We start from the raw sequence: 25,221 nt of genomic DNA on the forward strand, positions 1-25,221 counted from the left end.
GCATTAATTTCAACGTCAGAAGGAGAAATCTGCGTAACCACGAATTTCTCCGCCTTCCAACTGCACGAACTAATTACTCTCACCATGAGCCTGTTGCTAGCATGGCTCGAACATTCAATCGCCATTTTGGAAACATCGATTTTCATATATCAAGGAACAGAATATAAAATCGTCTTAGACAAGCTCAACCGTTATTAGGTTAAGACAATTAGTTAAGTAGTTAGTATCATTAGCGTTCAATGTCAACCTGTTGATAAATAGTTAAATAAATTAAATTACGAAGTTCGCCAAATTGAGAACTTTCTGATTGAAAGGAGCGATTGGCGATATTGATGAGCAGTAGAACAAAGTTTAGGAACAGTATCGGTTTAGCCATAGGATCGTCTAAATGAGTCAATATACGATTGGCGGATTGATTATGGTCATACATAACTTGGAACGTAAAAAATAGTTTAAGCTCTTTAAATCAATAAGATTTCGCTTAATAACTGCCTTCAACCAAAGCCATCTCGTTGCGTATGCACTGTAATACATTTAATATTTAAAATTGAATTTAAAAAAAAATTTGTAAATTCTGTATTTTTGCAGAAAATCTGTAATTATGTATGTACAGATTCTGTATCTGAAATTTGTTGAAAAATCTGTAAAATACAGAATATCCTGTATAAGTGGCAACCCTGAAAATGATCCAGGCGATGCATTTAAGTGAAAATTAACATTTATAGCTTCTCTAGACAAAAACTGTCCTCGACAAAGTTGTTACATATGATAGAGCGCTCATTTTCATGTTGACCAAAACTTTCGATGAAATAAAAAATCTAACTTTCTTGTCTTTATAGATAGAGGTAAACATAGTTCGACAATGTTGTAGTCCCAGTTCTTTGAAACATCTTTGTAGAACAAAGTTTATTTCTATCTCTTGAAATAACCGATATAGAGCTTTTTTCTAGGTTGCATTAGAGTCAGTACGAAAAAAAAAGTTTTTCGCTCTAACTTTTATATTTCAGAGTTTACATACAAACTGTCTTCGAAAGACTTTTAGAACATACTAATACAAACATTTTGCGATGCAGAACTTGTCAATATCTCAACTTCACTCAAAGTTATTGATATTTCTTCCAAAAAAAATACGCTTTTTCAATTGCTCGCCATTCTTTCTGGAGCAAAAATAAAAAATGTTTGTTGACGGAATTTGAAGGAACAAATTTCATTCTATATAATATGTGATTTTCAAAGATATGTTATTTTTTATATTTGAGTAAATTAAAATTGAAGTCATGAGTTTTTGGGTGGAAACCCATCAATAACATTGAGCAGGATTAAGATATTGATAAATTCTGCATCGCAAAATGTTGGTACTGATAAGCTCTAAAAGTGTTTCGAAGAGATATTTATTCATTAGACAAAAACTGTCTTCGACAAAGTTGTTACATATAATAGAGCGCTCATTTTTATGTTATCAAAAATAGTGTAACCAAAATTGTCGATGAAATAAAAAATAAAACTTTCTTATATTTATAGATAGAAATAAACATAGTTCGACCATGGTGTAGCCCCAACTATTCTAAATAATTTTGTAGAACAAAACTTTTTTTCTATTTTTTAATATAATGCTTTTTTCCTAAGTTCATGAAAAAGGGGGTGATCATGAAAAAGCGGTTTTTTTTGTTCTATCTTATACATTTTAAATTCTACATCAAAACTGTCTTCGCACGGATCTTAGAACTTATCAAGATCAACATTTTGCGATGCAGAACTTGTCAATATATTAATCCTACTCAAAGTAATTGATGATTTTTTACCCAAAAACTCATAATATAGCATAGTTTTGAAAATCACACATCATGTAGAGTGAACTATGCTCTTTTAAATGCCGCCAATAAACTTTGTTTATGTTTTCCCCAGAAAAAATGACAAACAGTTGCACAGAGCGTATTTTTTGGGAAGAAATATCAATAACTTTGAGTGAAGTTGAGATACTGACAAGTTCTGCATTGCAAAATGTTCATATTAGTAAGCTCTTAAAGTCTTTCGAAGATTGTTTGTATGTAGAATTTGAAATGTAAAAGTTAAAGCAAAAAAACAGTTTTCATAATGGAGACCCTAACGTAACTTAGAAAAAAGGCGCTATATCGGTTATTTCAAGAGATAGAAAAAAGCTTTGTTCTATAAAGATGTCTTAAATAACTGGGACTACAACATTGTCGAACTATGTTTACCTCTATATATATAAAGATAAGAAAGTTAGATTTTTTTATTTCATCGACAATTTTGGTCACCCTACTTTTGATAACACAAAAATGAGCGCTCTACTATGTGTAAAAACTTTGTCGAAGACAGTTTTTGTCTAAAGAATAACTGTCGAGCTCTAAATGTTAATTTCCACTTAAATGCATCTCCTGGAGCATTGTGCAATGGATTGCAACCTAACTTCAGGTATAATCTAGGCAATCTAGGAGTTTTTGAAAACCGAAAAACTACCAGAAATCGGGGTTTTTTAAAAAATATATTCTGATGTCAAATGTCCTCATGTAAGTTTACAGTTATCTCAAAAAAATGTTTTTGTGTTTTTGTCCAAAATCGACTATAGTGCCCTCCTAGTCCAAAGCCATGTGAACAGTAAAAAACAAATACAATCAATAATTAGAAAAACAAAATCCATTTTCTTCCAAGTGTAATATTTTTCCGAGAAAGACTAGCTAATTGACTTTAATTTGATATGGTGATCACCTGAATCGGTTAAGTAGTTCAAAAGTTATGAATTTTTGATAAAAGGCATTATTGGAAAAAAACATTAATTTTTCAAACCACCCTAAAATGGAAATGGGCACCCTAATGGTTTTCGCTTCATGACAATGCGCCCGCGCACATCGCGATTTTGGTAGCGCAGTTTCTAGCCAAACGAAGGGTGACTGTCATCACCCATCCCCCCTATTCTCCGGACCTCGCCCCGGCAGACTTTTTCTTGTTTCGCAAGCTAAAGAACGCTATGAACGGGGACCGTTTTGACGATGTTCCAGACATTCAACGAAATGTGACGCATATTATGAACTCCATACCGACTGAGCAATTTAAACGCGCCTTCCGACACCTCTACGAACGTTCAAAAATTTATGTGGAAAGAGAAGGTCTATATGTAGGATACTACTATCTAATCTTTTGAGTATCTCGTTAGGTAAAGTTAGAACTCAAGATTACAAAAATTTCTAATTCAAAACTAAAAGACATAAAATATTGGTTCAAAAATATAAAAAAAAATGTTTCAATTCCAGCTGGCGTCATTGAGATTGACTCAGGCGAATAATCTCTAGTTACGTCGAAAAGGAAGTAAGGCTGTTGCCCCGACTCATGAGTTGTTGAGTCTGATAGGTAGGATACAAAGGGAGTCGCCTCTCTGATGTCGGTGACTGGCACTGAAGTGTTAAAAATAGGCCGACGGAAAAAAGCGCAGATAAAAGAATAAAAACAAGAAAAGAGTATTCTATTAATTCTATGTATAAAAAATACAGGAATAGCTCGTACAATGACCATCAAGTCCATACCTAATATACCAATCCTAATTTTGTTTGAATTCAGAATGGCGATTTAGTGTATTCGACGAAATTCTAGATAATATTAAAATATGTACATTTGTCAAAGACGTCAACTTTCTATATCTTATTGCTTTCCAAATATTAGGCTGTCAAAAAAGTCCTGCGGTATTTTTTTTTGAATTTTCATTTGTTCATAAAATTAGTTACAATCATCTGTTTTAAGTCAAATATGCGCCGTTTTGTTCGATGACTTGTTCCCAACGAGATGCCAACTTCATAATACCCCTGTTATAGAAGCTCGCTTCCTTATTGGCAAAAAACTCGGATAGCCAATTTTCACAGGCCTCTTTTGTGGCTAACTTCTGACTACCTAGCTCGTTCGCCATGGACAAAAATAGGTGGTAGTCACTTGGTGCAAGGTCCGGATTATACGGCGGATGCAAAAGAACCTCCCATCCGAGCTCCCGGAGCTTCTGGCGCGTCACCAAAGAAGTGTGTGGCCTGGCGTTGTCCTGATGGCAGACGATGCGGCCTCTGTTTATCAAAGATGGCCTCTTCTTCATGAGTGCTACCTTCAAGCAGTCCAGTTGTTGGCAGTACAGGTCCGAATTGAGCGTTTGGTCATAGGGAAGCAGCTCATAATAGATTACCAAACACACAGCAGAACCTTCCTGGCCGTTAATGAGGGCTTGGCCACCATCTGAGCCGCTTCAGCGGGCTTCGACCACGGCCGTTTGCGCTTCACGTTGTCGTAAGTGACCCACTTTTCATCGCCAGTCACCATCCGCTTCAGAAACGGGTCGATTTTGTTGCGATTCAGCAGCGATTCACATGCATCGATACGGTCAAAGATGTTTTTTTGCGTCAACGTGTGTGGCACCCATACATCGAGCTTCTTCAAATGGTTAATAACGGTTTGATGACTTATCCCCAGCTCTTGGCCGATGCTACGGCTGCTACTATGCCGGTCTTTCTCGGCTAATTCAGCGATTTTGTCGCAATTTTCGACGACAGGCCTTCCGGAGCGTAGCGCATCTTCGACGACCTCTACACCAGAACGAAAACGTTGAAACCATCGTTGTGCGGTGGAATGGAAACTGTATCGGGTCCATAAACTGCACAATTTATTGGCAGCTTGAGATGCATTTTTGCCTTTGTCATAGTAGTACTGTAAAATATGTCGGATTTTCTCTTTATTTTGCTCCATATTGGCGACACTATAACTCACGAACGACTTAACCAAACAAAACACTGTCAAGAACTATATTATAGCGCGCAAAAATACCTTTCCAACAAGCTATAGTATGACTCGATACATTGAATACAACTAGAACTACGCGCTTCCAACGACACCTCGCGGAAATACCGCAGGACTTTTTTGACAGCCTAATATTTATCTATATAAATAAAAATGTAAGGCAAAATCTGTTGGTAAGCGGAAAACCCGAAGATGGGATGGTCCGAATTTAGCCTTCTTTATTTTGTTGTATTCGTCTCTTCCTGTAGATCAATATAGGGGAGGGAAAAATCGGAAAATTTTCGGAAAATCCTGAAGGAAGGTCGGAAAATTCGTAAAATTGAATTCCCACATGTTCGAAAATTACATCATAATAAGCGTTGTTAGTCCATTCGATGTTTGCGCTATTGAAATTGATCCTTGTTCGTAAGTGGAAATGGATTTTCAGGCGAAATAACGCATTTCCATATCTTATATCTATCTATATAAATAAAAATGTAAGGCAAAATCTGTTGGTAAGCGGAAAACCCGAAGAAGGGACGGTCCGATTTTAGCCTTCTTTATTTTGAGGTATTCGTCTCTTCCCGTAGATCTATATAGTGGAGAGAAAAATCGGAAAATTTTCGGAACACTCTGAAGGAAGGTCGGAAAATTCGGAAAATTGAATTCCCACATGTTCGAAAATTACATCACAATGAGCGATGTTAGTCCGTTCGATGTTTGCGCTATCGAAATTGATCTTTGTTCGTAAGTGGAAATGGATTTTCAGGCGAAATAACGCATTTCCATATCTTATATCTATATAAATAAAAATGGAAGGCCAAATGTGTTGGTGTGCCCTAAACCCGAGGATGGAATGGTCCGATTTGAGCTGTCTTTATTTTGTTATATTCTCTGTATGAAACATGTATTCCATGCAACGGAGAAACATGTTATTTCCAAATGCTTGGAGAATTTTGAACGAGAATTGTGTCTGAAAATAATTTTATATTATAAGGACGAATTTTTGTAGAAGTACTAGACAATTTATAGTAAAAGTAAATTGTAAAGGGTCAAAGGGTAATCAATTAATGAAGAGTTCAGTGATTGGACTCACTAACGTTCACTTAGTAAGAAAACGTGGATGTTTGAAAGTATTCAAATCAAAAAATCTATTTTGGGCGGGACAAAGTTCGTCGGGTCAGCTAGTTTGACATAAACATTCAAAATTAACTATCATCTCTCAGCCCTCATCTGGTACCACTTTGAAATCAAACTGCTGGCAAAACATTCCCCAGTCCACAATGAGTAACCGTGATGTATAATGCGCATCAATTCTGGATTGTAACCGAATCAATACAGATAGTAATGTATGTGGATTTAAATAATCAAAGGAGTAAAAATTCATCGAACTTTCATTGCCAATTTCAACTATGAATGTGCCCAGTACCCAACAAAAATATACCCGGGTTGTCAATAATAATTATTGTGCGCCATATGATGGTTTTGTATTCATATATAATATTTTATATTACCGATAACCGAAAACGAAAAATAACAATCACGATTCGCCAATGTAACGAAAAATTTCCATTTCATGCTCATACATACTTAATAATCCGTGAACGCAGTTTTTGTTCCGTCCAGCATTGATTTAGAGATGAAAATTATCAAACATAACATATACCGAATAACGAATCCGAATTATCATTTGAAAATCAATAGCAATAACACCACGAAACCTATAAATCCATCATTCGAAATCACCATCACACCATTTGCTGAGACAATGCAATCTGCAATATTACACGTACTCATTCCAGTGGGTAAATGAATCGAGCCACAATCGACACACCAAACAAAACACAAGTTACACAACTCGTTCCAATATTTGCTGGCCACTGATGAGAAACGTATCTCGAACGTTTTCATTACACATTCATAGAACATGATGACATGACATTCACTAGATTGAACCTCTCATATCGGAATATTCTCGAGTTGATGAAAAACAAGTGCCTGTTTGGGTGGGAGCGTGATACATTGCCCTGAAGGGATGAAGGGGTGAAGCATTCTACCATTCCCATCGGGACAACGAACCGCTGCGATAAAATCCTCGTGTGCGCCATTGTTAGTGTATTTTTTCTCCCGTGCAGTGCATGGACCTCGCTCAGGGCTCCCTCCCCCACAAAAGGGCTTGACATAAGCTCTGCCAAAGTGTCAATTTATATTGAATTTAATCCGTTATGGCAAACTTTTTCGCGCGTTTGTCACGTTGGAGTGGTTCAAGATCAGAAAATATCATCTCAGCTCATAGAGGGGGACGAACGCGCAAAAAAAATGCGAAATGCTGAGTGCACCATTTGAGGGGCAACTCGGTCATATCAGGTAATGGCTATTCCCCGGGTGTAACCAAAGGTTGGAGCGATAGTGCATCGGAATGCTGAAACTGAAAAATGTGCAAGTGCGTGCTAGTGCGTCTCTCGAGGCACATTCCATGCATGTATTTTTTTTTTTTTTGGGTGGGAAGCCCCGGCCCGAAACGATGGAAATCGCGCGTATAACAAACAACACTGGAATCCAGTGGAGCGGTGGAAATCGCGGTAGCCACCAAACATATACGGTTGATACGAGGCCTATCGCACGCGAATAGAATGGTGGCCTCCAATCCGGTAACGTATCTTTGAAAATCCCATTTCTCATGGTTTACACCGCATACCCATGGTTGTTTTCGCTGGAATAGGTCCGCCGCACAGCGGCCGAAAGCAGAAGAGATAATCTCCAAAATTGCGTTATTAGATTATATATAAGCTATCAGCCAAAAAACACAAAGAATAAATAACATACATGTGAGGTCATTATAAATAAATTCATTTGAATGTCGGATTTCCCTACAAAACGTATGACGAATTTCATGCTAACTCGTCTTAGGAGGTGGCAGCACCTTCTCAGATTGCAGTGACTCTTTGAAGGTGAGAAGACATTGGTCATTTAAGCAACTTTGCACAATTGAAATCACCAAAAAAGAATTTTGAAGAACTTTTTTGAACGGGTCAAATTTTTTTTTCTTAATATTTTACAAAAAAAAAATAACTGAAAACTAATACCTACAGTATTTTGGTCGAAGAATGAAGTGTAGGAAATTGCTGATTTTTCATAAAAAAACTAAATATTAATGATAAAATTACACTGAAGAAAATCAACAATTCCAAATGAAATCGTCCTAAAAATGCAGATTTTAAAAACTTGTATTTTTGTTTTTGATTCCAATGAAAGTGTGTATTCCGTTTGGGTTGGAGGAAATATGAGTTTTTCACAGCAATTGGAAATTTTTTGACTCAAGCGTAACTTTTGAAAAGAGCGTATCGATTTTTTAGTTAGAGAAATTTTTGATAATTTATATCTCAAAAACTAAGAGTCGTACCAAAATAGTGTCTTAGACAGAGTTATAGAGTATTGATGGTTGAATATGATAAAAATTTACACTGAGGAAAAAAATAGTACTCTTTTTTTATTTTCAAAATAACAATTCAATTTTCAATATCCAAAATACATTTTTTTTTTTTGACGTAGAACTACGTCTTTCACGAAGGGTGCAAAATCAGAAAACAGGTCACGTTTTTATGAAATAAAGCTAACGTTAATAACTATTTTTACCGCAAACGGATTTTGGCGATTCACATACTAAACGAATCGGAAATTCCGTAAGATTTGTTTAATATGTTATACATTAGAATCCCCTGGTTTGTAAATGGTTAAAACTCATGAAAACTTGAGGCGTTTCCATTTTCCCATACATTTGTTCTGTCCATTTGTGTGCTTTCCCGAACAGAGCTGTCAATAACGAGCAACTAATCGACGACCAACGGAGGGGAAATCGTAGGATTTAAAGTCTCCGTGAACAAAGGAAAAGGTAGAAGACTGAAGGGGAATACTTGCCTGAGTATAAACAATGGATCTCGCTGAGGCAAACTTTTATTCGGCATCGGACTGTTGAGTAATCCAGTTCACTTTGCTTTCTCTGCGCTTCGATCTAAGATTGGACCCCACCAGTGGTAATCCAACTTGGATATCGTCGTTTGGTTTTTTCAGTTTGTTTTTGTCGCTATTCATATCGTGTGTTTTTCTTTCCGCGTCATAAATTGGACGCTTCGCGTAGTGTGTGATGAGCAAGAAGAAAGGGAAGGCAGGCTCGAGTCCTGCCAAAAACGAACGCATTGCCAGGGACATTAAAATTTCGAGGCAAACGTCATCTAATGATGCACGCGATGTTGGTGCAGTGAAAGACGCTCGCACTGAACCGAGCCTTCGCGAGTGTGACACCGCATCGAACAACAGCGAAGTAGGCGATTTGGGCGCGTCGGTCGAAAATGTAAACGCCGTTACCCAGGCAGCACCGCAAAATCAAGCTCCCCCCGCTGGCGGTGAAAGTCATCAGCGAATTCGCATCGATGGGTGTTACAGCAGAGAACAAGCTGTGTGGCATAATTCAGCCTTTTTCCAAGCTGTTAACATTGTTTGTTTTCCGTCATCATAAGGGCTTCGTTGGTGCCTTTGAGAATGCACTAATGCATTAAACTGATGTTATGGCGAAGCAGGCGTTAAGGTTGAGCGCCAAAAAAATATTTGGGGAATACCAAGCATCTTGAATGTCTTACTGGAATGTTATAAGTTATTTGGGTTCGCGTGCCAATTGCAAAACTGCCTTCAACTAGGATTGCATTTGCGCTAATTTGATAATAATGAAGCATTGCTACTGTTTTCGAGGTTGTTATAAACAAAAAGAGCTTATTTCGCTTGTTTAGTCACCAAGAAAGTAAATGTCGTTCTGGAATTTTGTATGTGATTAGATTTCGCTTGCCAGTAGCAAAACCTCCTCCGCTAAGGGTGACAGCTGCGCTTCCCTCGAGCATGAGAAAGTAATGCAACTTTTTTCGAGGCCAGTAATATTAACATAAGCGTTTCTTTTGAGAATAGCGCAAAATGATGAGAAGTGTTTATATTCCTAGTAGTTTCAAGCCACCAATGTATGGCGACTTATATAAAATAACAGTGTAGTTCTACGTCAACAATGCGGTTGTATCTTGGACACAACCTTCTATAATTTTTTGCATCAGGAATCAAGTTTTCGTTCCTCTTTATATGGACGTGCATATGCGGGCGCAAAATTAGTATCAGGGGGAAATGGAAATGTGGATTGAAGTCAGTTGGATGAAGAGGCAGATTTGTATTCATTAGTCGAGTCAGTTAAAATAACCACCGACTGGACTAGTTCACCAGTCATCCTCGCTAGTCAGCGCTAGTCAATTCATTTTCTAGTCAAGTCATTTTTTGTTGGCGGCGACTGACGAAGCAGTTCTAGTCGAAGCGAAGCTGCTGGGAGTAGAGTCGGTCCTCATTTTTCACCTTCGAAGATTTCGGGCCCTGACTAGGAGGATGGCAGCGATTATCATGCGAGAACCTATTGAGATCGACATTACATCGCATCACAAAAATGAAATGAAATGAAATATTAATCTTCATGACTCATATTCATAATTCTCAATGACTCAATTCCTTCTATGATAGTTTGAGAAGTAGAACCAATACGACTTGATTGTGATAGTCTGCAAACGAACATTATTCCACCGAAAAAGCTACTTTTCAGGGCTACTATTTAGACTTTCAAAACAATTAAACTAACACATTTATGAACAATGAAAAGAATTACATTTAAAAAAACAACTGGTCTGAACAATTAGAGCCCTACGTCAAACTTCCGTCCGTGCCCCTAGGCTCAGACCCATCTAATTTTGTTTTATTTTTTTATCATTTCCTTTTATGATCTCTTATTGATCTCTATACTACGCGGTACGAATGATGTGATTTGTACTCATTCTGCGTTTCTTAAAGCGCGGTTTCCATATAACGCGGTACGCACTCACCGAGTTATAGGAGGGTTGACTGTATGAAGAAACCATGGAAAATCTCCCGGGTAGAGGATACAATCTTACCTTCTGATGACGAACGGGTAATTGTGCGAACATTGCGAAAAAAAACCTAAAACAAACCCCCATTCCTAAATTGACTATCGGCATCATTGGAAGACCTGTCAGCGCAGACACTGTCCGGAGAGCAGCATACAGTAACAATCTGAGAGGTCGTGTTGGTCGTGAAAAGAATTCCATCTCAAAAGTGAATATGAAAAACCGACAACAGTGTGCTAAGGCATGTGTAAACAGACCTAAGGAGTTCTGGAACAGGGTCTTTTATACGGATGAGCCGAAAATCAATCTCTTTGAATCGGATGGAAGACAGATGGCGTGGAGGAAATCAGGATCGGTGCTTCAGATTCAGCATTTGGTTACCACAGTAAAACACGGCGGCGATAGTCAGTTGATGTATGGTACATTTGCGGCTTCGGGTACTGGAACTATGGAGTTTATCGAGAAATCTCGAGTGCTGGACGCCAAAAAGGGGCCATACCAAATACTAGTAGAATTGATTTTTGTTATCTGTTAACATTTCTAAACTGATTTCACTTTTCTTTTTAAGAAAAACTAGAACTGTACACCCAATTTTGCCACGTCATAATAGGAGATTTTTTGTTTGTACATGGTAACTTCGATATAACGTGCATTTCACTTTCAAAATTGTACGTTGTATCGAATTGTACGTTATATTGAAGCATAATGAAGAACTCAGAAACGTAGCTTTTCCCTTCGTACTGTTGATTAAACCTTGATTCATTTAGAATCCGGAATCACATAACCAGTTGTATTTTGGGATTCTTTGAAGATACGAAGCATGTTTTAGTATCAAAATACAAATAATTTATTTTTCTTTCAGAAAAAAAAATATTCAAAAAATTATTCTTTTACACTTTGAAAATGTGTACGTTATACCGAGCAGTTCCGAGAATATTCACGTCACGACATTCAAATACGGCGAATTTCACCCCACCTTGTATTGATAAACTTCTGCCCAAGCAAGAGTCGATAAATATGAAACAACATTATCAATGAACACGAGTGGGATGAACATCAATATCAGCATGCCATGAAGTTAATTTTTTCATTTGCATCTTCATTTTCGTCATGATATTCGAACGTCGAAATTGAAGATCACTGGGTGTTGGTGAGAATCAAAGCATAAAATTCAACGTCAACCAATTGAGAGTGAAATCGATTAATGGCAAGGAAAGGCTATTCATCACATAAAATTCATGTGAAACTCAGTGAAACTCTTTAACTATGTTTTATAAGTCTACTCTCGATTGTCCGGAAACGACATACATCCCCAATCATATGGGCAATGGGTGAAAATAATCGGAATCGGGATACGAATATCGTATTCCGATGCTATTTTGGCCGCTCAACCACTCACCGCAGTACAACGGTCAATGCTCAACGAAACCCACAATAATGCCTTTTCTGGATCCTTGATTCTTTTCTTTTTTTTCTAAAGATGGAAAAAACGGTCACAATAAAAATTCACTGCAAGCGATGAAGATCAATTTGGCTTTCGTGATAATCATCTGAAATTATTGACAGTAAGGAAAGTTCCTGAATGCAGGCTTTACGAAATTCATTCGTGCTGTTTTCGTTCAATATCTCTTGTGTTATACTCATTATGACAGTTATGATGTTGAGTTTCAACAGAAGAGAATTCATCCGACACTGGGAAAAAGTTAATTCCCCCATCCGTGAATAAATTTTGATAATTTGTGGCACTGATACCGAGTTACGTTATATCGAGGGTACGTTATATCGAAGTTCCACTGTATTTCAAATATGAGATGGAAATGTGACCATTCCAATTTTTTTCCTATCACTACATGAGAGTAAAATGGATCGATTTTACGATGAATATAAATCGCATTTTGTTATTTACATTTTAACCCCGAAAAACTCAGAAATAACAAATCAGCACGAGGTGTATACTTTATTTTTAGATTAACTGTAACTCGTTTTCGCAACGATTAATTCATGATATTATTGTTCGTGCACTCAGACCCTACACTAGGGTGCCAATGAAAATGGTCATCTCGAATTTCAAAAAGTTACCCCATAAAAAATGTTCACCACCTCGAAAAAACACCCTATGCAAAATATCAGCTCAATCGGATTTAAGGGAGAGTGGCGCAAAGCGGTCAAAGTTTGAGTTTCTTGAAAATCGAACAATCACCCAAGGGGGGAGTAAAGGATATCGGGGTTTTCGGAAAAAAAATTTTTTATGCCGAATGTCTTAAAATTGTCGAGATCTAGTGTCATCTTTCAATTTTTTTTGTCAAAAATCGGCACGTAGGGACTTATTTTGTTTGGGACTACGAAACGAAAAGTATGGTTTAGGGCGATTACACATTATCCGGTTTCAGCCGGACCGGTTTCAAAAAGCGCTGCTGGGTTTGGACGGATAACCGGATAACAATGTAAAGAGACCTCACGCTACACAAAACCGTACATCTTTCACATACACATACATGCATTCATTTATATAGCGGAATGACAGATAAACATGGCTGCAAATATCCGCGATGATGGCGGAATGGTGAATGGTCTGGATACGACATTAGTTTGTATCTAAGACGTTTGTATGAGGCAAACTATCATCCGCTCGTGGATAATCGGGGTTCCACTGTATACGAAAAATATTGAAACCACAGCTGCTGCGGCAACTACGAGCTTTCTCGTATATGCGTCCCTTGGAAAAGACGGCCGAATGTTGGAGTGTGGCAAACCAGGACATTACGCGCACCCTGCATCAGGACGGTGTTCTTACGCCCACTTCAGAATACGTTTACGAGCATTTTCCGTAATTCGCTCAGCACACACACACACGTTTATCTTGGCCACATATGGTTCTACAACAGTTCCCACAACAGCGGCAATGTAAATTTGTAATGATAAAAATTAAAAACTTACTGGACAAAACACATAGGTGTCATCAACAGTATTACAAAAACTAATTTTGGTCCAGTTGCGGTGTACTTATTCGTACGCTAAATTATTTTATATTCAAACATACACAAATAGCATAATTTATTTCACACGCGATTGAGCCTTACAAATAAATTAATTGAAAAAACATAATTTCCCTTCAAACACTATCTCATTGTTGCTTCCGCAGATCTTCGTCCAGAAACACGCTGAGCATGTGTCGCAATTCCTGGAACACGTTCACCTGGGGCAGGGACAGCTTCTGGAGCACATTTCGCATCAACGCACATCGGATCGTGGGCGAAGAATGGCCAAATCATATATATGCCAACAGCTGGGTGATTTAGTTCTAACAGAACCGATACTTCAGCGCCGGGACATCTTGATCACCGAGCACAGATCGGACAGTTTGGGTTGGAGTTCTTCGAGCCGAGTTGCGGCCTCCTCATCGTCGATCGTGTTCCGGGTCAGGTCGAACTGTCTGGAATACCAAATAAGAATATTAGAAGAGGGAACTATTTTGGTGTGTCCAAATCAACAAAAACTCACCTTCACAATCAGCTCGATGAAGTTATTTATATGTATTGTGTGCCCATATTTTTGTGTTTTTTCTTTATTTCACCATTGCACTGACAATCTTTATGATTAAAATAACGTCATAATTTTCCTTCGAACTCTATCTCATTGCTGTTTACGCAGGTCCTCGCCCAGAAACGCGCTCAGCATATACCGTAATTTATCGAGCACGTACTCCTGGGGCAGGAGTAGCTACTCGAGCGTGAATCTACGCACAGCTATTTATACGCGGATCTTGGGCAAAGAATGTCCGACTCAGATATATTGGGTGATTTCGCTCTGACAGAACCGATGCTTCGGCGTCGGACAGGGAAACATCTCGATCACCGATCACAGATCGGACATTTAGGGCTTGAGATCCTCGAGCCGAGCCACGTCCACCTCGTAGTCGATCGCGTCTCGAGTCAGGTCAAATTGTCTGAAAGAATAAGAATTTAATATTAGGAGAGAGCTATTTTTGGTGTGCTCAAATTACCACAAACTAAACTCCTCATAAAGTCTCGATAAGCTCACTCAAAACATGCCCCTTGATTAACCAGTTGGAAATTTGTTTGACATCATCGAACTCGTTCAGTAGCGAATCTGTGAACAAAACAAAAACGGAAGTTAATTTAAGAACTCGTTCAATTTGTCGAAAGACACCACCCACCGTTGATAACACAGTCCACGGCAATATGCTCCATGATGATCTCGTGCGCCTGTGACCATTACTTACCTTCGTGCAGCAACTTGTATCATCGAATTTGTTCCGCAGCACCGTTGCCGAAGAAGCGAAATGAAAATTTCGACATCCATATCACTTGTAAATTCTGAATTGATTTCAAAATCAACAAACAAACGTCAATAGCACACACACATACTAATTCAAGGGGATAAAAATTGCCTGAATTGTACTAATACTAACAGACATGACAAACAACTGTCAATTCGCGTTGATGGCATGGAGTTTCGTGTTCCGCTTTTGGATAGTGATAATGGATTTTCAGGTACAGTAAACACATGTTTTAAAAATAAAAGTATGAATGAAAATTAACTTCTTCTTATGAAATATGTTCTTTATGTAATAGAGTAATTTCTGTTGGAAAAATACCCGCCATGCCTAGGTGTGTTCGTTTTTACCTGTAATTTGAATCCTTTGGCATCTGGCGATTAAATCACATTCTCACCGTTTCGACTTAGTCGTTGCCCACAATGCCCTCCGCTTCACGGACAAACAAACAGTAACTTTTCATTTGCAAGCAAAATATTTCATCCGAACAAGGACCATTCCTCATCTCTCCCGACGCCGATTTTTTGGGGATTGTTTTTAGCCTCTATGCTCTAGCGATGATTCCTTTCTGCCATGCTCAGCCCTCTCGGGTACGGGTAGAATGCATTGCGAGTGTGTACCTATGCATGCTTTTTCGATTCTGATCTAAACGTGATATTTGTGTTTTCTCTCCCCCGCTTGCGACGACCCATTTCATTTCAGACCATCATCCGGGAGATGAATCGCCTCGGCATGATTGTGGATTTATCGAAATCGTCCGTCGCTACCATGAAGGACACGCTGGCGACCTCGCAAGCGCCGGTCATTTTTTCCCACTCGTCGGCTTATGCCCTGTGCAACTCGAGTCGGAACGTGCAGGACGAAGTGCTGGAGCTGGTGGCGAAAAACCGTGGCCTGGTGATGGTCAACTTTTACAATAAATTTCTCCGCTGCAGCGAGAACGCATCGGTGCAGGATGCTGTTGGTAAGTTTTCATTTACTAATTCTACCGCTTGTTTGCAGCAGCCCACTGGAAGCATCGATAGCCTGTTGGGATCTCGCTCGCTCTCTGTCGACGCGAATGTATTGCGGGATCAATCGGTTGGCGTCATCGTTTTATTTATGGCTTGTATTTGCAACCACGATGGTTCCCAATATATCACGGTTAGTGAGTTCATTGTGGTTCGTTTCCACCGCTCGAATTGTTTCGGATGCGGTCTCATTGCTCCGGCGGATGTTTGTTCGATTGAAGTCACTCGTTAGAAGTGTTCCTGTTGTTTTGCTGATAATTAATCGTCGATGTATTGACTCATATCGTGGTCCGAACCCTTCTATCCGTAATCCATTATCCCAATTAGAATATAGCAAAATGGTTCCGTTGAACGCAGAAAATATGTTCCCCGGCTGGAGAGATTGTTACACGAGATGGCTTCTATTATTTGCACAACTTCTTGCAAAGCTGGTACCATATGTTATTCTAATATCGTCTTCCGAGGAAAGGCATAAATTACGTTCGTTATTGCCCAAAGCATCCGAAAGGTTCCGCCCGGAGGACCATCTTGGATGCTTTGTCCACACACGCACAGGCACACAATCACCGAAAAACGTGCGTCGAACTTCGATAGAACCAAAGCCGCAAAAACAAATTTATTGCACTGAAAAACAGCACTCATTTAACCGTCACGCTTTGTATATTTTTGCCATTTTGGCCCTCTGGTCTGGGAGGGTACGGACGGGTATCGTGCGGAATTAAATTTATATCCACAAACAAGGATGGGACAACCACTACTACAGTGTATGGCTCCGATCGTTGAAAGGGCCAAAACACACCACATCTCTGGTCGACCAATTGACCTTCTGATATAAACAAACATTGCCTGGGACTCTGGGTGCGACGGGGAATACGTGGGTGGTTTGTTGTACGCGCCTACAGTCAACCGGATTGTTTTGGCTGACATGGATTGGCCAAGTGGTGTTATGCCCAAGTTTTTGTGTAATAATTCAGACAAACTGAGAACTGGGCAGAGGGTTCCCATTCATTCACCATAAGGTGGGGTACGAGTGGGCAGAATAATGGCATCTGTCACCCCCGCTTTTCTGCTTCTGGAAGCTGATGACAGATAACGATACAAAACATTTGGGGAGTGTACGCGGCGTGGATTCACCTAAGTCACGTTCAAAGGTGAAATATTGAACGTTGGATTTATCATACCAATCAAAATGACTGGTTTAAGAATTTTATTTTAAACTAACTGACACGGCAAACTTCGTCCCACCCATAATTTATTATGACCAAATAATGCACAAGGCATGACAAAAAAAATTAGCCTATCACTCACTGACAAATTCCGGGGTGGCCTATAAATTTACTTTGGAACTCGCTGTCGCGAATAATCCGCACCGCTCGTGGATAATCGGTGTTCTACAGTACCTCATTTTGAAGCTTCAACTTTCAAGTTTTGGAATATTTTACGAACACATTTTTATATGAGCGAATCATGTATATCCAGCCATTCCATGTCAAACCGATATAGTGGCTCTCGAATTTCCGTGAAAAGAGGAAGTTTTGTTCTTTATTGCTAAATATTAGACCCGTATTTTTTCCGTTTTAGGGTGGTCCATTTTTTGCAATAATTTTTTTAAACTTTTCTCAAAAATGACTTTCTTTAAAGATTAATAACTTTTGAAACATTGAACCGATTTAGATGATCGACATATCAAATTAAAGCTAGCTAACCTTTTATTTAAAAATATTGAACTTGCAAAAAAGATGGATTTTATTTTCGTAATTTTTTATTGTAAACGTTTCATATTGTTTTCATGGCTTTGGACTAGAGGGCGCTATATTTTTTTAATATTTTTTCTTGAAAGCTGAGGATCTTTTACATAACATGTCTCGATATCAAATATGCTATTTTTTCGTTTTCGAGATATGATTTTTCAAAGTTGACCGGTGGTTCAAAGAATCATATTTTTAAAATTTAATCATTACTTTCTTAAAAAAATTCATGACATTTGAACTACTGGACCGATTTAGATGATCGACACACTAAAGTGAAGCCAATAAGCTAACCCTCTTCGAAAAAATATCACGCTAGCGTTTGGATTGAATTCTCGTCGAATAGGGCTAGCCTAGTCACACAGGTCATTAAATTATTGAACAAAGATTTAAAACATATTGAATTTGAAAAGTAATAACTCAAAAACGAAAAAACAGCATCCCTGAGATCAAGATATATAATGTAAAAAATCCTCAGCCTTTCAGAAAAAATATAAAAATATATAACACCCTCTATCTTCAACCGAGAAAACTATGGAAAACTAATTCAATAAATATTTACAAAAACAAAAATCCCAGTTTATCGCAAAAGTATTATTTTATCATAGAAAACTAACTCTAACTAACTAACGCTTCAATTTGATATGTCGATCATTTGAATCGGACCAGTAGTTCAAAAGTTATGAATTTTTGTAGTGGAAAAATCATCTCTGATATCGAGATATATTATGTAAAATATCCTCAGCTTTCAAGAAAAAATGTAAACAAAATATAGCCCCCTCTAGTCCAAAGCCATGAAAACAATAAAAAACAACTACAACCAATGATTACGAAAATGAAATCCATTTTTCCGCAAGCTCAATATTTTTTAATGATAGACTCATTGGCTTTAAATTGATATATCGATCATCTAAATCGGTTCAGTGGTTCAAATGTTATGAATTTTTGAAAGCAGCCATTTTTGGGATAAAGTGGAAAGAATTTATTTTTCGGACCACCCTAAAATGGAAATGGGCACCCTAATGAAAAAATTAAAAAATCACGGGTCTAATGTTTTGCGATAAAGAACAAAATTACCACTTTTGACGAAAATCTGATGACCATATCGGTTTGGCATGGAATGGCTGTATCTATATAAATAAAAATGTTTTGGTGCCCGTTCAACACGATTCAACTCAAGCAGGAAACAATGGACTCGAATAATGTCTGTCTGTCTGTCTGATTCTTATGGACTCGGAAACTACTGAATTAAACAAGCAAATGAAACCAAATTAGGCATATGGAGGTTTTAGGGCAATACAATAAATGATTCTATGGTGGTTAGATACTCTTCCCCCTCTCTAAGGGGAAGCAGCCATTCAAATGAAACACAAATTTCAGCATAACTCGAAAATTAATAGAGCAAATGGAAACAAATTTGGCATGTGGAGGTTTTAGGGTACAATAAATGTTTTTACGGTAGTTAGACACTTCAACCCACTTTCTAAGGGGGAGCTACCATACAAATGGAACACAAATTTTTACATTACCTGAGAATTAATCAAGCAAATAAAAGCAAATGGAGCCATGTTTTGGAAGTGAGGGTTTTTGGGTACGAGACATGTTTCTATGATGGTATGACACCCCTTCCTCCTCTGGAAAGGAGAGGGGTCCCATAACACATATTTCAACTAAACATATTCAAACCAAACATGACAATTGATCGCAAACATTTATTTCATGTAATGGAGAAACATGTCATTTGCAAGTCGATGAAAAATCCTGCACGAGAATTGTATCTGGAAATAATCTGATATTATAATGTCGAATTTTGGTAGAAGTACTGAAATTTTATAGTAAAAAAATGGGTGGGTTATATCTATGATATAACCGCAAGGTTGACGTGGGACTATCGTTGGCTTAGTAATTTTTTTTGTTTGCATTAATTGAATGAAACAATTTTCGAATTCAATTGAATTCAACATATTTGTTTTGTAAGTTTGAATATTAAATTTGAACAAATTCCATGTAAGACAAAATCATGCATTATAATAGATTATGATTTTCGTTACGAATAAAATTAATGGCAGCATTTTGCCTAATCATCAAACGGTATGCGTAGAGCAGAAGATAAGAAGGCATATCTTCCAATGCAGTCTTGAATAACCGAGCCAAAGCTTGGTAAGTAAGTGTTGGAAATTATTTAAATTAAAATATCGACTGTGGGCAGGGCGAAGTTCGTCGGGTTTGCCGGTATTATATAAAAGTATTTAGAATCGATTATGTTCATATCATATTTTATTTCCTAATTCTCAGTGTCAGCTGTGGGGGTAATCCTCACAATTGAAGTTTACTGAGAGGGAAGATAAAAAAATACACAAATTGGGCCGAATTTGAAGATTTTTCTTAAATTGGAATTTTTGGATTTTCAAATAGATCAAATGACCATATTTTAACTGATTACCCGGTTAGTTTGAAACATAGGGAACATTCCTTTAGTAAGGACCGTATACGTTTGCTCGGTTATTTTTTATTTTGAAATATATCATTACTTACAATTCAAAATTATTCTACCATATTCTGAAGAAATTTCCACACTTATAGAAATTTCGGTATGGATATTTAGCTAGTTTAGGAAACGTTAGGTTAATAAGAACATTTGACTTTTTTCCGTGTGGCATTTATACCAATGAGGTTTTTATTAAACGGTTTTATTTGGCTTGCCCTGTTTGTATGTTTGTAACATGTAGCGCTGTCCCACATTAATAGAAATTTAACCCCCTTCATGTTGACCGATTGATCTGAAATTTGGAACACACCTTTATCTCTGCAGTCATTATAAAACTGCGTATTACATGATCTTCAAAATCTAAGATAACGGCAGCTACAAAATGGCGGATTACATATCATCTCAAAACCTCATCAATATGTATATCAAATGAAAGTAAAATCATAAAATCATAAAAATATTCCTAGGAAAATTGGGTAACAAATAAAAAGTTGAATAAAAGTTAAATGGTTTTATTATGAAGAAATATGCTAATGATACAAATACTAGAAAATAAAATAAGTAAAAAAAAATTTAAACGGTTGGATTTCCATTATCCGCATTAAATGGTTTCATCATATGCACGCGATCTTATTTTAGTCTTATCAATGTACTTGATTAATAAAGTAAGGGGTATGAGAGCTGCTAACTGCTACTTGCCTAATTATTTTCTAGCTTTTAGAACATTATCTGTATTATTATAGTAGAAGTGTGTAATACGCACCCCCTAAGCGACAATGGATTTATCTTGACCGTGCTCTTAAAATTTAAGATAACAACTACGTCAGTACGTAGATTAGTTAACCCTCAGTCATCTGTAATCGCTCTGTATTTCAGAAAGCGCTACGAATTTTATTTTGTGAGGCGCCCAAATTCTAATTTTCCAATCATACGGTGTTAAATGACCCAGCAGCAGTGTATTAGGCACCAGGAGTTGTTTCTCTCAGAGACTCTGGGCCCTATTATAGAAATCGAGGCGATAAGAATTTTGCTCGTTAGCTCTATTTTACTATTATAGAAATCGAGCAGTTCGATAGCACCGAGCGAGTGATAGCTATCGATGTGTCAGAAATTTTCGAGTTGTTTGGTTCGCTTTTTGCATATCTTCAGAGAACTATTTTGTTTTGGTTTGCGTCCCTGATACTTTCCTTTGGGAAACATTTCAGAAACGCTTAAATATATGCAATTTTCAACACATGTTCGTTTGTTTTGATCAGTATTTGTTTTACGGTGCTGCCAGAATAGTCTATACAAGGTAAGTGTTCAATCCATCATTATTTATATTGATCATGTTGTAAATTACAATGCAGAATTTACTTCAGCGCATATTTCAGTGGCTGAAAATGAGTGGACAGACAAATCACCACCAGTACGACTCGTTGAACCAATGAAAGCGAATGTAAACATAGCTCGAGTTTTTCTTGGAGGCATTTCAAATAGAATCCCTGTTAAGGAAAAGTGGGAGGAATTCAGTGAGGAGATTGATGCACTGAGACCATCAATGTGTCTTGGTTCAGAATGGCAGAAAGTAAGTATTTCTTCTACGATACTTATAACTTCATATTGTAAATTTTATCATATTCTTTGAATTACTATCAACCGTATTTCCTACCAAAAAACTGCTAGCGTACATTAGTACGTGTTACTTTTGTCAGTAATTTTCTTTTTTATTGCTATACTATACCAAACTTTCTATACCATATGCTAAAGCTGAAATGTCTTGCAAAACAATAATGATTTTTTTTTAAATTACAGATTTGGATTGCCATGAGGTGAAAGGTAAAGAAAACACTAGCACACAACAAGCGAACATTTAGGGCCACAGGTGGTGGCCCAATACAATAAAGCTATTGACGCCGCTACAACGAGAAATCGACGCTAAAAGAAAATTACATGCAAAAAATTGTTTTGCTAAAAAAAGTGGAATTCATGCGTGACTCCTTACGGAATTCATTTCATTTTCTAATAATTATATTTTTTGTAGAGCAAATTGTTCCATGAAGTCGTTTTTATTACACATCCATGCATGCATTACACCCATTAAGCTTCATTCGTAGAGGGAATATCAGTTTTCTCCAAAACATAACCATATTAACCCGTTTTATGCCAAGCGTTCGAAAAATCGAACAGTAACTTCGATAATTTTTCATGGCTTTGGAAAGCAACTCTATGGTAAGGCTTTGGCATCAAATGATAGCTGAATCTATTAGCTACCACTTACTATCAATTTCATTCAAATTTGTATCACTTTATTGGGCATAAAAATCGATTCAAAGCAACTATGTGCGGAAAGTACATAACCTCACATACCCTAACAAAAAACAAAGCCTTACCAAATATGAAAATATGTAAACTTTTGTAGAATATTACTTTGATAAAAGATCACACATTATGATGTAGGAATAAAAGCATTGGATTGAACCTCATACAGGAACAAAAACGTAGGTTTTGGCCAATGTTTTTGTTCGGCGCTTTTTGATTTTTTGTCATTTTCCGGGAAACGGAAGAACGGAAAAAAATAATTCTTGAAGATTGGGGTTTCTGTAACGCCAATAATCAAAATTACACCAATGGCTCTCGCTAAAAAAAATAATTTTTACAGCTTGGTCGTTAATGGGTTAACACTTTTGGAAATATAGATATTTATAAATTTCATAGCCGATGTCTCAAAAAAAGATTTGGCATCCTTTCTATAGTGCTTTGTGAAACATTTCAAACTCGTTTCAAAATATTTCATTACTACCACTGACATTCGAGCAGAGTAACGAATCGAGCTGTTTTCCTCGATTTCTATAATTCTAGATTTTACTCGGTGTGATAGTGATAGTGATTGTATCGCATCCTCGATTCGATTTCTATAATAGGGCCCTATAAAGCTCAGAGAAACAGCTTGTATGAATGAGAGATTCCATAAATCTATTCCCTTCATGCCTACCAGCGAAGAGAAGAAACAGTTTCTCCGGAGAGCGTGTTCTCCCAGTATTCGTGTATTAATTCTTCAGTACGCGCTCTCGTTTCCTGCATTCTATGAGCACATAATATAGATGCCAAATGAAGACATGTTTTCGTTGTCAAGACATTTAATTTTGTGAAAACATACTGAGGTTATTTCAAAGTATGTGAAAACAATTGTTTGTGTGATTTATCGAACATGATTTAGAAATATCGTGAGGGTTTGCTCATTTTTGTTCATTATGATTCTCCAAGCTATTTCTCTCGTGAGAATGTTATCTGGCCGAAAGCGAACATATTGTCCCGATCGAGGGCCATACCGTACTGCCCGATGGTAAGCTGATGCGGAAAATAACAAATTGAGAAGGAAATGAATCCTTTCTTACCATTTTCTTTATCTGAGATATTTACTGGGAACTCGACTCAATAAATATGACCCACAGTTATCGCCTCTGAATCGGTTTCAAGCAACAAAACCTTATAGAAATGATGTAGAAAATTACATCGAAAATCGCTTCCAAAGAAAATTATTTTTATTATTTTTTTAAAGTATCTACCAAATGTAAAACTTGCATGGTAGGATTCTATCATTGACTAGCACGATTGCCCGTATTCATTGCATTTCTATTCTTGCTGGTTTACGAGAAAATCAGGCGGGTCAAATTGCCCGGCAGGCGCGTTTTAGACACATCTCCTCTATTAGGTTTAATCACAAAAAAAACGTTCAACTTTTTACATTTTTTACTTATTTTATTTTCACGTGAAAATATTTCTAGTAGGTTTTTGTGACATTACGCTTTTTCTCTGTGGGTATTTCCGTTGCTTTTATTTCATTTGTGTTTTCTTTTGTCGGGAATCTTTCTTCGTATTCGAGAATATGAAGCAAAAAATGAAAGGGCAGCGTTTCGCAAAATTTTTGACGACAAAACGACGATCGAACTGCTGATGACACTGAACACTATTTCAAAAAAACGGTGCTATAAGGGTATTATTTCTATGGAGACACTATTTTGGAGGGAACAATATTGACGAATAAATAAAAACATCGAACAAAAATATCGATATATTTCGTTCAAACCTCGGATAAAAATTAAAGTTTTTTTTTATTCCTCATAGTATGCTTGTATTCAGCTTTAATGTTGTCCGCTTTTTTCGCAGTAAAACAAATTCTTTATGATGCTTCATCAGCTCTGGTGTATTCGGAGGGATTCACCATGTGCCAAACCATGATTACTGTTAAACGACATGCATATGATAGTGGGGTTCACTTAATGCTAGGTAAACATGCCACCGGTGGAACCTGAATTTCAATTCACGCAGAGATTCGGAGCAGACGGGCCGGCAGAGACAACGAGATGAATCTTGTTAGTTTTCGTTCTATTATGCATTCGCAAAAAAAAATGGCAGCTTACACTCGAGCGAATGCAAGCTAGGATAAGATGGGAATGAAGTTTTCAGCAAACTTTTTACATTATCATTGAGGGCTACGAAAATGTTGGCAGTGGCAATATGAAAATATTATGCTTTCTTGTTGTTTTTTTCATCGCTGCGGCATCCATTCCAGTGGAATGGATTTTTGGTGCAATTTTCCGACTGGGTAAACTTTTTCGTTGTTCTACATTCAACGTGCTCTCGAAAGTAAGCCACACCGTTCATCCCAATGGCGGTCCCACGTCAAAGACATTTGTCCAGTCTCAGCAGGGACGAACGGAAGATGAAATCCCGTTTGAGTACGGCTCGTTGCACGGATGAGTTGAGTTGAGTGGTTTACGTCCTCTGTAAAGAAAACACTGCATGATTGGTTTGCATTGAGCTTTCATGCTTGTCAGTTCGTTTTATTAACGACCCTTTAAACCCGGGGCCGGAGCTTCAGAGGCTTCAGGTGAGGGGATGTACGATCATGAGGACCAAGCCCGGAGAGCCATTGATGGTGTCCTTGTCAGGCCGTCTGGATTATGTATCAGCAGTGATG

The 25,221-nt window shown here is 37.6% G+C and overlaps 1 protein-coding gene and 1 long non-coding RNA gene across 2 annotated transcripts in view; one reads left to right on the forward strand and one right to left on the reverse strand.

Annotated features, from left to right (window-relative positions):
- Positions 1 to 25,221, forward strand: part of LOC129780377 (uncharacterized) — a 270,544-nt gene that overhangs the window by 191,914 nt on the left and 53,409 nt on the right. The window contains exon 10 of the mRNA XM_055788571.1: positions 15,715 to 15,976. Coding sequence (XP_055644546.1) covers positions 15,715 to 15,976 — 262 coding nt within the window. The remainder of the gene's footprint in view (positions 1 to 15,714; positions 15,977 to 25,221) is intronic.
- On the reverse strand, positions 13,832 to 14,985 carry LOC129780379 (uncharacterized). The gene is made up of 4 exons (XR_008743903.1): positions 14,893 to 14,985; positions 14,719 to 14,825; positions 14,217 to 14,661; positions 13,832 to 14,148 (listed from the first exon to the last, which is right to left on the reverse strand). It is a non-coding gene; the product is annotated as an uncharacterized LOC129780379 (long non-coding RNA).

The sequence above is a fragment of the Toxorhynchites rutilus genome, chromosome 3, assembly GCF_029784135.1.
Source record: "Toxorhynchites rutilus septentrionalis strain SRP chromosome 3, ASM2978413v1, whole genome shotgun sequence".
NCBI classification, from domain to species: domain Eukaryota; kingdom Metazoa; phylum Arthropoda; class Insecta; order Diptera; family Culicidae; genus Toxorhynchites; species Toxorhynchites rutilus.